The sequence below is a fragment of the Amblyraja radiata genome, chromosome 7 (genome assembly GCF_010909765.2).
Source record: "Amblyraja radiata isolate CabotCenter1 chromosome 7, sAmbRad1.1.pri, whole genome shotgun sequence".
Lineage (NCBI taxonomy): Eukaryota > Metazoa > Chordata > Chondrichthyes > Rajiformes > Rajidae > Amblyraja > Amblyraja radiata.
In genome coordinates, this window is record NC_045962.1 from 83092397 (window position 1) to 83108502 (window position 16106).

The following is a 16106-nucleotide window of genomic DNA, read 5'->3' on the forward strand; positions in this document are numbered from 1 at the left end:
ATTCAGGTGAGAATCCATAATAAATGTGGGTATGAAGATAGGGCTCGGAATGAGTCCGCGCCTCTTTGAAATTCAGTTCAATTCATAATGAGGTTAACTGCAGGTGAGATATCTCCAGAGAAACAGAGCACCGGAGAAACTCCCCCTCCTGCTCAAAGCGAGTTTCAACGTAACTAAACAAAAGTCAGAATGTGAAGGTCAGGACAAGAACTAACTTGATAATTGTATGTATTTCCAGCCAGCGAGGAACCGCAGCAGTGGGAAGGAACTGCAGGTGCAGGTTTACACCGAAGATAGACACAAAATGCTGGAGTAACTCAGCGGGTCAGGCAGCATCTCCGGAGAGAAGGAATGGGTGACGTTTCTCGGGTCGAGGCCCTTCGTCCGAGTGTTGTCGGGGGAGAGGGAGACACATAGATAAGGAAGTGAAAGGTGTGAAAAGAGGACAAAGGGGTTGGAGTTCAAGGAATTGGACAGCTTTCTGACAATGGCATTAGTCAGAGGGAATAGCTGGGCCAGAGGAATTAGATATTGCCCTCACGTGTACCGAGGTACAGTGAAAAGCTTTTGTTGCGTGCTAGCTAGTCAGCAGAAAGACAAAACGTGATCACAATCGGGCCATTTTACAGTGTATAGATACATGATAAGGGAATAACGTTTAGTGCAAGGTCAAGCCAGCAAAGACCGAGGGTAGAGATTTAAATGTGTGGAGCGATTGTAATATGCAATTGTAGATTTGCTCCTGGGGCTAGCACACAGATAGTCGCCGGGGTTGGGCGCCAGCTTTAAAACAGGCGACGTTTCAGGTCCAGACCCTTCTTTGGACTAATGCTTGACATTCTTCCGTCTGAAACATAGAAACATAGAAAATAGGTGCAGGAGTAGGCCATTCGGCCCTTCGAGCCTGCACCGCCATTCAATATGATCATGGCTGATCATCCAACTCGGTATCCTGTACCTGCCTTCTCTCCATACCCCCTATTCCCTTTAGCCACAAGGGCCACATCTAACTCCCTCTTAAATATAGCCAATGAACTGGCCTCAACTACCTTCTGTGGCAGAGAATTCCACAGATTCACCACTCTCTGTGTGAAAAATGTTTTTTCCCATGTCGGTCCTAAAAGATTTCCCCCTTGTCCTTAAGAAGGGTCAAGAACCCGAAACGTCACCCATTGCTTCTCTCCAGAGATGCTGCCGGTCCCGCTGAGTTACTCCAGCATTTTGTGTCTATCTCCAATTGTCTTGGCCCCGCTCTGGGAGTAGGAGTGGGATCCGCAACGGCCGTGAGCCCCAGGCCGAGCTCGGCGATCGTGTGCCTGCTTCTGCTGCTGGTGAGACGTTACATCACGCCAGGGTCTTGGGCCTGTCCCACTTTGGCCGTCAATTACTCGCCAGGCCGGTGGCGCACGAAGATTTCGTGCAGGACGAAGTCCACACTCCTCCACGCCACTCCATGCGCCCGTCCCGCGCTACCCACACGCTTGCAGGTCGCGTAAATGGAGCGCGAATGACGACCAAGTGGGACAGGCCCTTTACATCGCCAGAGACACCGGTTCAATCCTGACCACAGGTGCTGTCTGTGGCAACAGGTGGAGTTTGTACCTTCTCTCTGTGACCGCGTGGGTTTTCTCCAGGTGCTCCAGTTTCCTCCCACGCTCCAGGTTTAGTGCAAGATTAGATTTTTGTCCAGTTTCAGAGATACAGCACGGAAACAGGCCCTTCGTCCCGTCGAGTCCATGCCGGCCAGCGACCGCCCGATCACACTAGTTCTTTGTTATCCCACTTTCTCATCCACTCCCGACACACTAGGAGCAATTTACAGAGGGGGCCAATTGACCTACAAACCCGCACATCTTTGGGGATGTGGGAGGAAACCGGTGCACCCGGAGAAAACCCACCTGGTCGCTGGGAAAACGTACAAACTCCATTCAGAGTGTCCATCAGTCACTTAAACATTTAGCCTCATTTGTTGATTAATCATGAGGATGCTGGTGGTGTGAAAGTTAAAATGTATTCGCGAGGATCTGCTGATGCTGTTTTTTGTTTGTTGAAGCAACACAAAGTGCTGGAATAACCCAGTGGCTCATGCAGCATCTGTGGAGGAAATGGAGAGATGTGGTTTCCGGTCGGGACTCTTTTTCCGATTTATTGTAAAAGGACAAACTGGAAAAGAGAGGTGGGGGCAGGACAAGGCCTGGCAGGAGATAGGTCTAAAGAAGGGTCCCGACCAGAAACATCACCTGTCTTTTTTCTCCAGAGATACTGCCTGACCCGCTGAGTTACTCCAGCACTTTGTATCTATCTTCAGTATAAACCAGCACCTGCAGTTCTTTGATTCTACCAAGTGATAGGTAGAGGGGGTATTTTCATGTTCATAAGTGATAGGAGCAGCATTAGACCATTTGGCCCATTAAGTCTACTCAGCCATTCTTGCCTTCCCCCTCCCCCCTTCCCCCTCCGATTCAGTTGAAGAATGATCCCAGAGCAGGGGAGAGGGGGAGGAGGGGGAGGGAGGGGGAGGGGGAGGAGGAGGAGGGGGTGGAAGAGGAGGATGGAGAAGAGGAGGAGGGGGGGGAAAGAGGAGGAGGAGGGGGGGGGGGAAGAGGAGGAGGAGGGGGGGAGAGGAGGAGGGGGGGAGAGGAGGAGGGGGGGAGAGGAGGAGGGTGGGAGAGAGGAGGGGGGTTGAGGAGGAGGGGGGGAGAGGAGGAGGGGGGAGAGGAGGAGGGGGGGAGAGTGGGGAAGAGGAGGAGGGGGGGGGAGCGAGAGGCGAGGGGGGGAGGAGGAGAGGGAAGGAGGGGGGAGAAGCGAGGAGGGGGGACGAGAGGACGGAGGGGGGGCGAGAGGAGGAGGGCGGGGGGAGAGGAGAGGGGGTGGAGAGGAGGAGAGGTGGGGGGGGGGAAGGAGGAAGGAGGGGGGGGAGAGAGGAGGGGGGGGGGGAGGAGGAGGGGGGGGGAGAGGAGGAGAGGGGGGGGGGGTGGAGAGCGGAGGAGGGGGGGGGGCGGAGGGCGGAGAGAGGAGGAAGGGGGGGCGGGAGAGGAGGAGGGGGGGGGGGGGGGGAGGAGAGGGGAGGGGGGGGGGGAGAGAGGGGAGGGGGGGAGAGGAGGACGGAGGGGGGGTGGAGACGGAGGAGGGGGGGGGGGGGAGGAGGACGGGGGGGGGGAGGGGAGGAGGAGAGGGGGGAAGAGAAGGAGGGGGGGGAGAGAGGAAGGGGGGGGAGAGGAGGAGGGGGGGGAGGAGGAGGAGGGGGGGGGGGAGAGGAGGAGGGGGGGGGGGGAGGAGGAGGGGGGGGGGGGGGGGGGGGAGAGAGGAGGAGGGGGGGGGGGGGGGGAGAGGGGGGGGGGGGGGGGAGGAGGAGGGGGGAGGAGGGAGGGGGGGAGGGGGGGGGGGGAGTGGAGAAAACTCTGGCTCGCTGGGGTAGTTAGAGTCACCTTAAAGGGCGAAGGGCTTTCTCCCCGAGCTACAGCGAGCGGAATCATCAGGGGAGGTCTCTATGTTTTGGGCAGATAGTTTATATTACAGCAGGGACCACGTTCTAGCGGGTATCTTTCTGCTTTCAAGGGACACGAGATTCAGGAATCCAGGCTACTGCATGCGGGAAAGGGAGCAGCGCCGGACACAAGACCAGCAGCTTGCGCACGGATAGAAGACAACAAAGCGTGGGATTTGATGCATTTCTCTCTCTCTCTTTCTCCCTCCCTCTCCCCCTTCCCTCTCTCCCCCCTTCCCACCCTCTCGCTCTCTCCCCTTCCCTTTCTCTCCCCCCCCCCCCCCCCCCCCTCCCCTCTCTCTCTCCCCTTACCCATCTCCCTCTCCCACACACACACTAACACAATTCGCACAGTGCTACCACCTCTCAGCCGAGGAAGAACCGACCATCCCCTCGCTTTGGCTCAAACGTGTATAACCCTAATCAATTATGATTCATTCGATAACATTTTAAAAAAATCATTGCATAAGATGTTTCGAAACGTTATCGTTTGACAGAATCAACATTGCCACGACACTGCTGGCTTTTATGGGTGGTGTAAATGGGCGCACAGGTAGATTAGACATTGCTAATATGTGAAATCTCAGACAAATCACCTCCCCTCTCCCTGTTCGTACACGCACGATTCCTGAACAGAGTCTCAACCCGAAACATCACCCGTTCCTTCTCTCCAGTGATGCCGCCTGTCCCGCTGAGTAAACTCCAGCATTTCGTGTCTATCTTCGGTGTAAACCAGCATCTGCAGTTTTCTCCTGCATGTTATTTAAAAAAAAAACCCATGCCTGGAGCGCCCCTTTTATTGTGTGTGTGTGTGTGTGTGAGTGTGTGTGTGTGTGTGTCTGTGTGTGTCTCTGTGTGTGTGTGTGTCTGTCTGTGTGCGTGCGTGAAGTGAAGTTTGCATCGACTCTAGACTTTCCCAGTGTGAGCGAAAACAGCGAAATCCAAGCGCAGCGTCAAAGGTTTTTTTGTTTAAACCTTCCCTGTCCGCGCAAAACTATTCCGCGTTTTAGGACAGTCAAGCGAAACGTGATCCTACACAGAGCGGCAGCGGATTACGGAGAGAATTCAGCCGCAGACAACGGGACCCCCCCTCCTGCAGAATACCCCACAAAACAAAAAACAAGGAACCGTCTCCCCAGCTCGGAACTTTCAGCAGCTCCGGGCTAAGCTTTCAATCAGAAAATCATTGGACCAAAACATTGTGGATCGATCAGATTACACGTTATAAACAGTTCTTTAAAATAAAAACAATAAACATTTGTAAACGCATTATTACCTGAACAAGTAATTCCAAATCATTCATTGCTTTCATTTAAAAATCGATGCTGCAAAACACTGAATTGCTTGCTGAAGGATCCACCGCTGTAGAATTATTTACTAAATGTTCACCAGTTGTAAGAGACAAAACGCTGCGAATATGCGAGTGCTGGGGATCACACTGCGATTTAAAAGTCTTAAATTCTCTCCAGTACACTACGGCGGGATGCATTCGTTATTTTTCATCCCCGTCATCATTTCAACCTGCTCTTTGAAGACGCACAATTCGCACCTTTTTTTACCCCACACCAACAAATCTTACAACTTTCAATAGGTTATCTAGATAGTGTATTTAACTGTTCCGCTCCGATCGGACAGAGTCGGTGAGAACAACGCGAAAGCTTACAACGCGACCGGGGCCGGCTTTTCATTAAAACACAACAACATTTTTTAAAAACTAAGAAGCCACAAACACATATTGAAGGTGATTAACATCATCAAACGCCCGGGTGTGAATTCAAAAGAGGAACTTAACCACAAAAACTTCCAATACTTCAGATAACAGAACCACAATTGTAGTATGCAGCGGTATTTCTTCTCCAAAAAAATATCTCCATCTATTATGTTAATAAAATCACTCCTTTTGTACACACACACACAAAATGCAATCTATCTGTAGAGAGCCCGAATTGATTTGATTATAGGTCCCGCACTATTTTGCTTTGAGGCTTAATATGCACCGACTAAAAGTTGTATTGAAAGTTTCTAAAAACTTTTCACAAACTTTTTTTTATTTAAAATAGAAACATCACAGGTCATTTTCGTTTTGTTTTTCTGCTCACCATAAAAATGGTTGTCCAGTGTGTTTAGGAAAGAGGTGTTTTCTGCTCTCTGCCTGGCTGTAATCCCGATTGCATTGAAGAAGTGTCTTTCCAGCGCGCAGTAGTTACACTATCCACAGGCACTAATCTACAAAGTGAAGCCTCTCTCACCGAAATCGTATTCCCACAGGGCAGCCGCAACCACTTACAGGGACAATGTAAACACTCACTGAAAAAAAGGGAGATAGTGTACCAAAAGCACTTTATATAAATGCACGATTACAATTTCCTGCACAGAAATAACATCTGCTCCTGATGCTATTCTCAAATGCAATTTGTATGCAGTAAGTCTAATTGTTAAGAGTGCTCACAACACGGTTTATTTGAGTTTTATTGTCATTTGTGATATCTGCTCCCCCTCTCCAAGTCCTGCTCAGTCGCCCGGCATCCTTGGCTTGACCTAGTGGTCGGGAGTGCGCATGTGTGTCGGGGTGGACGCCGGGATTTGTAGTTCATAACCCACGAGTTGCGTGCGAGTGAGAGGAAGGATTTGACTGCAACTCCCAGGGTGCATCGCGACACCCCCTCCTCCTGGCGGCTCCTCCCCCTGCTCCCGCTCCAGGCGGGAGTACGCATGCGTATCCTGGTGGACGCCGGGAGTTGTAGTTCGCCTTGCCCCGAGTGAAGTTTGACCAGTGGGGTCGGAGGCGCGCGTGCGTGGCGCGGTGGACGCCGGGATTTGTAGTAAATGGGGCCGCGGGCAGTGCGTGAGTGAATGAATGAGGCGAATGAGACTACAACCCCCAGGGTGCAACGCGCGCGCCCCACCCCCTCCAGGCAGGCAGGCGCGAGTGCGCATGTGCCGGCAGACCACCGTGGCAACATGGCGCTGCGCACAGCCGGGAGTTTTCAAGCCGCTTGGTTCCTGCTGCTGGTGAGATGACAGCGGGGCTGGGGGAAGGGGAATGGGAGAGAACGGGAGAGAAGGAGAGAGGGAGATGGTTGGAGAGGAAGAATGGGAATGAGGGAGGGAGAAAGAGAGATTGGGAGAGGGTGAGGGGGAGAAAGGACCGAATGGGAGTGTGTGGGAGAAGGGGAAATGGGAGAGTGGGATTGGGGGAGAGAGAGATTGGGAGAGAGAGGAGAAATGGGAGAAAGAGAATGGAAGAGGGAAAGTGGGAGAGGGATTGGGAGAGAGAGGGAAAGAGAGAATGGGAGAGAGAGAGATAGGGGGAATGGGAGAGGGAGAGGAGGAATGGGAGAGGAATGGGTGAGGGGAAATGGGAGAGGAAGAATGGGAGCGGGTAGACACAAAATGCTGGAGTAACACACTCTAGTGGGAAGGAATGGGTGACGTTTTGGGCTGAGACCCTTCAGACTCTTTCTCCAGAGATCCTGCCTGTCCCGCTGAGCTACTACAGCATTTTGCGTCTACCCTCGATTTAAACCAGCATCTGCAGTTCTTTCCTACACTGAATGGGAGAGGGAATGGGAATGAGAGGGAGAGAGAGAGAATGGGAATAAGAGAGAGAGTGGGAGGGGAAGAAGCGGGTAGATGGGAGGGGAGATATATGGGAGGTCAGACAGCATCTGTGGAGGGAAAGGGCAGGTGTTGTTTCAGGTCGACTTCCTTCAGACCCGACCCGAAACGTTGCTCGTCCATTCCCTCTCCACAGATGCTGCCTGACCTGCTGAATTCCTCCAGTGTTTTACTCAAGATTCCAGCATCTGTAGTTTTTTGTGTTTCCAGTTACTGTTCCATCATTCCTGCTTGCAGATTTATCTTTCGGATTAGAAAGCGTGAAAGGAGCATTGTAAATGTGTTAGCCGTGGAACTGGCTGGTCGCTTTAAGATGATCCTGAGTTTAAGTACCTCTCCTGAACCCAGAAATCTGGGCTGAGGCAGTAGTGGTTGCACAGTTTGAGCCCCTAACTTTGAGAGGAGCCGCTAAACCTTGGCACAACGATTGTAGCGTCTTATTTGGGGCAGGAGGGAGAGGGTTGGGGGGGGGGGGGGGGGGTTGTAAATGAGACAATTATTCCAGACATAAGAGATGACCAAATGGACCATCTCAATTTGCTGTTTGAGAAGGTTTGCAGTGCGCTGCTAGCTGCCACAGTTGCTTCGTTGCCAGAGTCAAGAGTGTTTTATTGTCAAATGTCCCAGACAGAACAATGAAATTCTTACTTGCAGCAGCACAATTGAATATGTAAATGTAGTACTCTGTAAACAATATAATAAATGAGAAAAAAAATGTCAGTGTGTACATACACCACGCACATACGTACACACGGTCTGAAGAAGGATTTTGGCCCGAAACGTTGCCTATTTCCTTCGCTCCATGGATGCTGCCTCACCCGCTGAGTTTCGTTCAGACCGAAAGGTCTGAATGACAAAATGAAGGATTCAATTTCTCCAGCATTTTTGTCTACCTTCGATTTTCCAGCAACTGCAGTTCCTTCTTAAACATACAAATATCTATGTATGTGTAGGAAGGAAATGCAGATGGTGGTTTAAACCGAAGATAGATAGAACAAGATGGAGTAACTCAGCGGGTCAGACAGCACCTTTGGAGAAAAGGAATAGATGATGTTTCGGGTCGAGACCCTTCTTCATATATGTGTATATACGTATATGTATACTTGTGTGTGTATATATATGTGTGTGTGTGTATATATTGTCACTGAACTTCAGTCCTTCGCCGTCTAGAAAGCACCCTTGGGACTCTGCGTTTATGCAAATCTTTAATGATTCAGTTGTTTTTCGTTAAGTTAAAGTTCAGCAGTTATTTTGGCATGGCAGGCTAACGTCAGGCGATTGATCTGTTTAGCCAGGGTAAACGTTTGTATAATAGTTGGTCAAATAATAAGAGGCAGTGTAAATAATATTGTAATTCCTCAGCCAACACCCCCCCAGTTCACATCACCACGCCATCAGGCAAATTAACTGGATTTCTCTAAAAGCAAATAAAACACTCAGTGCTTTCTAGCTCAGCACACATTTTGCACAATATTTCTGGTAATCTATCTGTACTGACAAAGAAGAAATGGGCACTGTGTTATATAGTACATAAGTACCATTGTAGAATGGTGCCGCTCAGAAACCAGCCCTCCCAGTACACCTTTGGAGTGTGGGAGGAAACCTGAGCATCCGGGGAAAACCCTGCAAACTCCGTACAGACAGCACCCATGGTCAATATCAAACCCGGTCTCTGGCATTGTAGAGCATCAGTTCTACCGCTGCACCACTGTGCCACCTTTTGCTATGTTGTGCATCAAGAAAAATAATTTAAAGATCTTTTTATAATTTTTTTTCCTTCCATGAGGCATTTAGAATACTTGGCCGAGTTAGTGTTTTTTCTCTCAGTAAATTGACTTGTGACATTCCTTGTTTACCAACGTTTTTAAAAATGACTTGGTCTTGCATTATTAATTTGCTAAACTACTTTCGAATCCAAATTTTTTCACCACCAATGTCAGATCTGTCAGCTGCTTAGTAGCTCACCGTGTCCCCCAGAGATCAAACTGGCACCTGGTTGTTTTAACAAGCACATTTCTTATTCATATTATGCCTCATTGAACTCTGATTCAGAAATGTTCTGCTATATTTCAATCAGCCAAAGTTCCGTTTAGCTTGTAAACCTGTGCAGAAAGAAACCCAGACTGAAATCTTATTAAGAAAAAAAAGCCTGTTTGAAGGAACCCTGCTGCGTTATTCAAAGTAAAGATTAATTTTATCATGTTTCAAATTGCATGAATTGTTATATGAAGTACAAGGTCTGGTTGTGCAGTTTATGTTCATAAATGATAGGAGCAGAACTAGGCCATTCAGCCGAAAAAGTCTACTCCGCCATTCAATCATGGCTGATCTATCTCTCCTTCCTAACCCCATTCTCCTGCCTTCTCCCCGTAACCCCAAGGCACCCGTACTATTATACCATTGACTAAAATTCCATCAAATATGAGCTGCAGATCTATTCTGTCATGAATAAATGTTTTTAAAACATTTGAAATAAATACTTGTATCAGTAAAAGTGCCCGTGCAAATGTCCAAAAGGTCACATTTCATTATCATTTCATCCAAAGAGGATCTGGCTTATTTCCACTTCCATGCCGGTGAAGACGACTGGTTGAGGGGAGACTGGATCGAATTATATAAAATTATATGAGAAGCATAGATGTGGTAGACAGTCTGAAACTTTTCCCCCAGGGTGGAAATGTCCAACATTAGAGGGTGTATATTAGGTAAGGGGGGTGGGGTGGAGTTTAATGGAGATGAGCGGGACAAGTATTTTTGCACACAGTGGGGGCTTGGAACATATTGCCAGGGGTGGTGGTGGAGGCAGATATGATACTGGTGTTTAAGAGGCTTTTATTTAGTCATGTGGAAGTGCAGGGAATAGAGGGATATGGATCACGTACACGCAGGTGAGATTGGTTGAACTTGGCATCATGTTTGGCACAAACATCATGGCCCTAGAGTTTGAGTCTAGTTTATTGTCACGTGTATTGAGGTAAAGTGAAAAGCTTTTGTTGCGTGTTAACCAGTCAGTGGAAAGACAATACACGATTACAATTGAGCCATCCATACATGATAAAGGGAATAATATGAATGACGGTAGACAAAGTGGTGAATCTGTGGAATTCTCTGCCACAGAAGGTAGTTGAGGCCAGTTCATTGGCTATATTTAAGAGGGAGTTAGATGTGGCCCTTGTGGCTAAAGGGATCAGGGGGTATGGAGAGAAGGCAGGTACAGGATACTGAGTTGGATGATCAGCCATGATCATATTGAATGGTGGTACAGGCTCGAAGGGCCGAATGGCCTACTCCTGCACCTAATTTCTATGTTTCTAAAAGTGCTGGAGAAACTCAGCGGGTGCAGCAGCATCTATGGAGCGAAGGAAATAGACAACGTTTCGTCCCGAAACGTTGCCTATTTCCTTCGCTCCATAGATGCTGCTGCACCCGCTGAATTTTCTCCAGCACTTTTGTCTACCTTCGATTTTCCAGCATCCTCGGTTCCTTCTTAAGCACAATAATATAAATGACGTTCACTGCAAGATAAAGTTGAGTAAAGTCCGATCAAAGATAGTTCAAGGGTCTCCAATGAGGTAGATGGTAGCTCAGAACGGCTCTCTAGTTGTTGGTAGGATGGTTCTGTTGCCTGATAACAGCTGTGCTCTGCTGTTCTATGTTCTAACCTGGATTCTGGCCTGGTTCTGGGTAACAGATACTGGCCTTATGTACAACATGGACATCCCCAAGGAGAAAACAAAATCTCATTACATTGACATTTAAATTAGATTTTGTGTTTGGATGACAATTATAAACCTCAGGCTGTTTGGAACGATAATAGGCAGTTGCTTTCTTCATGTCATTTAGTGGATTTATCTTCTTCTTTTCGTGTCCATCTTGTTACAAATGTTGACCTCGCTGTCATCGTCCGTCCTGAAAAGGACGCAAGCTTCCGGCGACAATCAGTGGGAGCCGTCACTTGTCACAATAGATGATGGTGGCAGCAGAATTAGTTCAGGATACTTCCAGTCTCCAGCCCCGCGTCATGGGCGCTTCTGCTATGGGGCTAACAAAATTATAGAACTCTTTTTTTAGCTAGCTCGAAAGCACATGTAAAATATGTTGATCGGATCTAAAACTAACCAGTTACACCACACAAAGTGCTGGAGCAACTCAGTGGGTCAGGCAGCATCTGTGAAGGGAAGTGGTGTTTTGGGTTGGTTAATGGATATGGTATCTTTTCGGTCGGAAGAACTGTCCTGACCAAAACTGATACCGACTGACCTGCTGAGTCATTCCAGCCCTTTGTGTTTTGGTCGTGATTCTAGCATCTGCAATAAAAAAAAGGGCTGCAGATGCTGGTTTATACCAAAGATAGACACAAAGTACTGGGGTGACTCAGCCGGTCGAGCAACATCTCTGGAGAAAATGGATGGCGCGCTCACGCTCTCCTTGAGCCAGATGATGAATTGAGACTTTGCGGGCCGGGACTGAAGAAAGAACAAGTTTGAAGAAGGGTCCCAATCTGAAATGTCACCCATCCTTTTTCTCCAGAGATGCTGCCTGTCCCGCTGAGTTACTCTAGCACTTTGTGTCTATCTCTGAACTATTCCATGTTATATATGATGTTTTAAGAAAGAACTGCAGTTGCTGGAAAAATCAAAGGTGGACAAAAACTACTGGAGAAACTCAGCAGGTAAGGCAGCATCTACAGAGAGAAGGAATAGACAGACCCCTGAGGGTCTCGACCGGAAACGTTGCCTATTCCTTCTCTCCATTGATGCTGCCTCACCCGCTGAGTTTCTCCAGCATTTTTTGCCCACCATGTTACATATGAGATTAGTTTTTCATCGCATCATATTTGATGCAGCCATTGTGGGCCCGTTCCTGTGCTATACTGTTCTCTATTCTACATGGGGTTAGTTGTTCTTCTTTAGATTAGAAGTTATTCAGCCAGAGCTGAGCACACTTCTCGGCATCTGCACACAATGGTGTCTGTCTTGTCCTTCTTGTGCATGGTGATGGAAAGATTGGTGGAAAAACAGGGCCGCGACGTGAAAGCTCTTTCCTTGACCCCATGGGGCTAGTTAATCTTGGCATCGGGTTCGGCGCAGTTGTTGTGGGCTGAAGGGTCTGTTCCTGCCCTGTGCTGGGACCCCTGAGGTCCCTTCAGCGAGATGATGAATGGAGCAGAATTTTGAAATTTAGATATAAGTGCACGAAAGGTAGCACTGCAGATTAATAATTCACTTTAAATAAATTTGAAATGCAAATTCATTTCAATGGCAGAATTGAAATTCAGAGAACTTTTATATAACCTTTCGACTTTAAAAAAAACTAAATGTTTCTAGTCTATAAAAAGAATATCTTACTATAGTCTATAGAAAGCACTTGAAAGGATATGGAAGCACTGGAGAAGGTGCAAAAGTGGCTTATTGGAATAATATTTGCATTGAGCGATTTCCCTTATCAGGAATGATTAAGCAGGCTGGGGCTCCTTTCTCAAGAAAGGATAGGTGTGGTTTAATAGAGATCCTTCAGATTAAGATTGGAAAAGAAAATAATTGGAATTGGAGAAGTGTGACTTTCTCACGATCTCTCTGAAAGAACGCGTGTAAATAATGGGTGGGAATAGGCTGTGTAACAGACACTGGTTTACACGGAAGATGGACACAAAATGCCGGAGTAACTCAGCAGGTCAGGCAGCATCTCTGGAGAAGGTTTTGGGTTGAGAACCTTCCTCAGACTGAGAGTCGGGAGAGGGGGAGGTGTCAAAAAGAGACAGCACTGATGACAAAAGAAAGATGGAGCCCACAATGGTCCATTGTTGGTTGTGGAAGAGGTAATAATGAAGGTATACAAGCAGTGAAACTAGCCTGGCGACCAGGGTAGGGCAAGCACGGGGAGAGGGTACAACAACGGATATTTTTTGGACTGGGATAAATAGATTCTTGATTAGTACGGATGTCAAGGGTTATTGGGAGAAGGCAGGAGAATGGGGTTCGGAGGGGGAGATGGATCAGGCATGATTGAATAGCAGAGTGGACTTGATGGGCTGAGTGGCCTAGTTCTTCCCCTGTCACTTATAACCTTATGAATGCATGGGTTACTTGAAATTAAAGACATCGATATGTTTCTATTGGGTGGAAAAGGTTGATTTGTGCCATATGATGAGAAAGATACCTTCATATTGGCGACCAAGCTGATTTTTCAAAATAAACTTTTCCATGGATAGAGGAATCACGTGTACTCTGTTCCTAAACCTTTTCATGCAACATCTCATTGAACCAAATGTGTAATGGGCCGAGCCCATCCCCATGGGGATAAAGCATTGCGTATTGTAACAAAGGCAGTCAAAGTGTACAGTGGGATATAGGTCAGCTGCAGAAATGTGCAGAGTAAAAGGCCTCGCCCACTTAGGCAATTTTTTTCGGCGACTGCTGGCAAATGTCATAGTCGTAGCAAGTCACTGAAAAAACTGGCGACTGGACCCCCTCTACGACAATGTCTACAACAACCTACCACCTAATGGACGTCAAGCTGCCGACAACTGGTGACCCATTAGGACGCCCACCTACGACCACACACGAGAGCAACCCACGACCAAGCTATGACAAGATAAGACAATTCAGTCGCCGGTTGACATAGATGGTCGCCAATGGAATTCACCGAAGTCAGCACCGGCGACAACCTACGTCATCCTGGCGACGACCTACGACAGCGCCTGCGTCAGGAGAAGTCAAGCTACGCTCATTGGCGACAAGCCCACTGTCGCCAAAATCTTTTGAACATTTCAAAATCCAGCAGCGACCAGCAAAACGCTACGACTCTTTGGGCGACTGAGGAGACGACTCACGACCATACAGGCGACACCCCGACGTCCATGTGGCGACAGCCCAGTCGCCCGAAAAATCGCCTAAATGGGACAGGGGCATAATGGTAGGTGGAGTTTAATCCAAGCAGGTGTGAGGTGTTACACTTTGGGAGGTCGAATGTAAGGGGAAAATCTGCAATTAATGGCGTGACCCTTCACAGCATTGATGTACACAGGGATGCTTGTGGTCCAAGTCCATAACTCCCTGAAAACAGTAACTCAAGTAGATAGAATGGTAAAAGAGGCATATATGGAATGACTCTCTTTATAAGTCTGGGCATTGAGTCTGACAGCCGGGAAGTCATGATACGCCTTTACACTGGTTAGGCCACATTTGGAGTATTTCGTGCAGTTCCGGTCGTGGAGACTTTGGTCGGGGTACAGAGGAGGTTTAACCAATCTATCAATGATATAAGTAAGGAAATTAAAGGATTTGATTATGTTAAAAAAAGTTATCAGGACTTGTCTTATTTGGGCTGGGCCATTTACAGGTGGGTAATCTCATGAAGCACTTCCATTAAAAGTGTAGTGGAAGGCATTTTCCCTCCTGAAAAAGCTATAGTATCTCAAAGTCAATTACAAAGTTTTGAAACTGAGGTTGATAAGATTGTTAGTCAAATATATTAAGCAATTATAAAACTGCGGCAGGTAAATGGAGTCGAAAATAGAGTTGAGGGGCGGCACGGTGGCGCAGCGGTAGAGTTGCTGCCTTACAGCGCCAGAGACCTGGGTTCGATCCTGACCATGGGTCTGTGCGGAGTTTGTACGTTCTCCCTGTGACCACGTGGGTTTTCTCCGGCTGCACCGGTTTCCACCCACATTCCAAAGATGTGCAGGTTGCAGTTAATTGGCTTCTGTAAATTGCCCCCTGTACATGGGATAGGGCACGGGTGATCGTGGTCGGCATGGACCCGGTGGGCTGAATGGCCTGTTTCCACGCTGTATCTCTAAACTAAGCAGTCCCCTCGTGATCTACTTGGATAAATGTCGAAACAAACCTGAGAGCTCCAATGGGCACCACTGTTCAACTGCTCTTACAAAAGGCAGCTCCTGGAAGAATGGACCATGTGCATGACACAGCATAGCCTCATTTCTGAAGTGAACGTGGACAATTGCCAAACCCAAAGTGGGCAGCCATCTAATCAGTGCTGATGCTGTTAATGTTATAGAGTGGTATTAGGAACGATATGGAATTGAAATTGAGTTGAAGTCCCATGGGTGCACCATGCTGAGATTGTGCCACAGTTTGGTTGCTATTTTACACATTCAGTATACGCACATGATTCTCATTTTATGAGATTGGATTGCTTTTGGACCCGATGCTTTTTCTGACTGAGAAGCTTACTTGTGTAGGAGGGAACTGCAGATGCTGATTTACACTGAAGATAGCTGGAGTAACTCAGGACGGGCAGTATCTCCGGACAGAAGTAATAAGTGACGTTTCGGGTTGAGACCCTTCTTCAGACTGAGAGTTAGTGATGAGGGAGAGACAGAGATAAGGAAGGGTAAGGTGTGAAAATGAGAGATCAAAGGGGATGAGGTTAAAGGAAAATGTAGAATAGATCATTGTTGGCTGGGGAAGTAGACAACGAGGAATATAAAGATAAAATTTAATCTGGAGGACAGTCAGACAGGTCAGAGACTAGGATGGGGGTGGGATGGAGCGAGAGAGAGAGAGAGGGATTTACTTGAAGTTAGAGAAATCAAAATTTATACCACTGGGGTGTAAGCTGCCCAAGCGAAATATGAGGTGCTGTTCCTCCAATTTGCGCTAGGCCTCACTCTGACAGTGGAGGAGGCCCAGGACAGAAAGGTTAGTGTGATAATGCGAGGGGGGGTTAAAGTGTTTAGCAACCGGGAGATCAGGTTGGTCCAAGCAGAATGAAAAGCTTCATTTTCTGGATTACAATGAATGCTGCTAAATATTTACGCTTTCTTCAATTACCACAACTAAAATAGCAAATCTAAAGCTGACAACAGTACCTTCACACGTTTTCAGTTTTGCATCTATTTTTGTGACAGATATGCAAAAATAGTGTTTTAAATTAAAAAAAATAGAACTGAACCTTGGTCGAGACCGACTCTTTGTACGTTGCATATCAGCCCATTTAGGATGGCTCACCACTTTTAAATGAACAACAGGCAAGAGGG

At 47.7% G+C, this 16106-nt stretch overlaps 2 protein-coding genes across 5 annotated transcripts in view; one reads left to right on the forward strand and one right to left on the reverse strand.

Moving 5' to 3' along the window:
- sema5b (semaphorin 5B) overlaps window positions 1-5738 on the reverse strand; it is a 280478-nt gene extending 274740 nt beyond the window's left edge. For 2 of the 3 annotated variants that reach the window (XM_033024865.1, XM_033024863.1), the window contains exon 1: window positions 5587-5738. The gene's annotated coding sequence lies outside the window, so the exon portion shown is untranslated. Of the gene's footprint in view, window positions 1-4763; window positions 4789-5586 lie in introns of those variants that run through there. The other variant, XM_033024864.1, reaches the window with a different exon arrangement.
- A 671-nt stretch (window positions 5739-6409) lies between these two features.
- The window catches only part of pdia5 (protein disulfide isomerase family A member 5), a 159428-nt gene continuing 149731 nt past the window's right edge, over window positions 6410-16106 (forward strand). Inside the window, exon 1 of one of the 2 annotated variants that reach the window (XM_033024867.1) lies at window positions 6410-6499. In XM_033024867.1, coding sequence (XP_032880758.1) covers window positions 6449-6499 — 51 coding nt within the window. In that variant the 5' untranslated portion in view covers window positions 6410-6448. The remainder of the gene's footprint in view (window positions 6500-16106) is intronic. The other variant, XM_033024866.1, reaches the window with a different exon arrangement.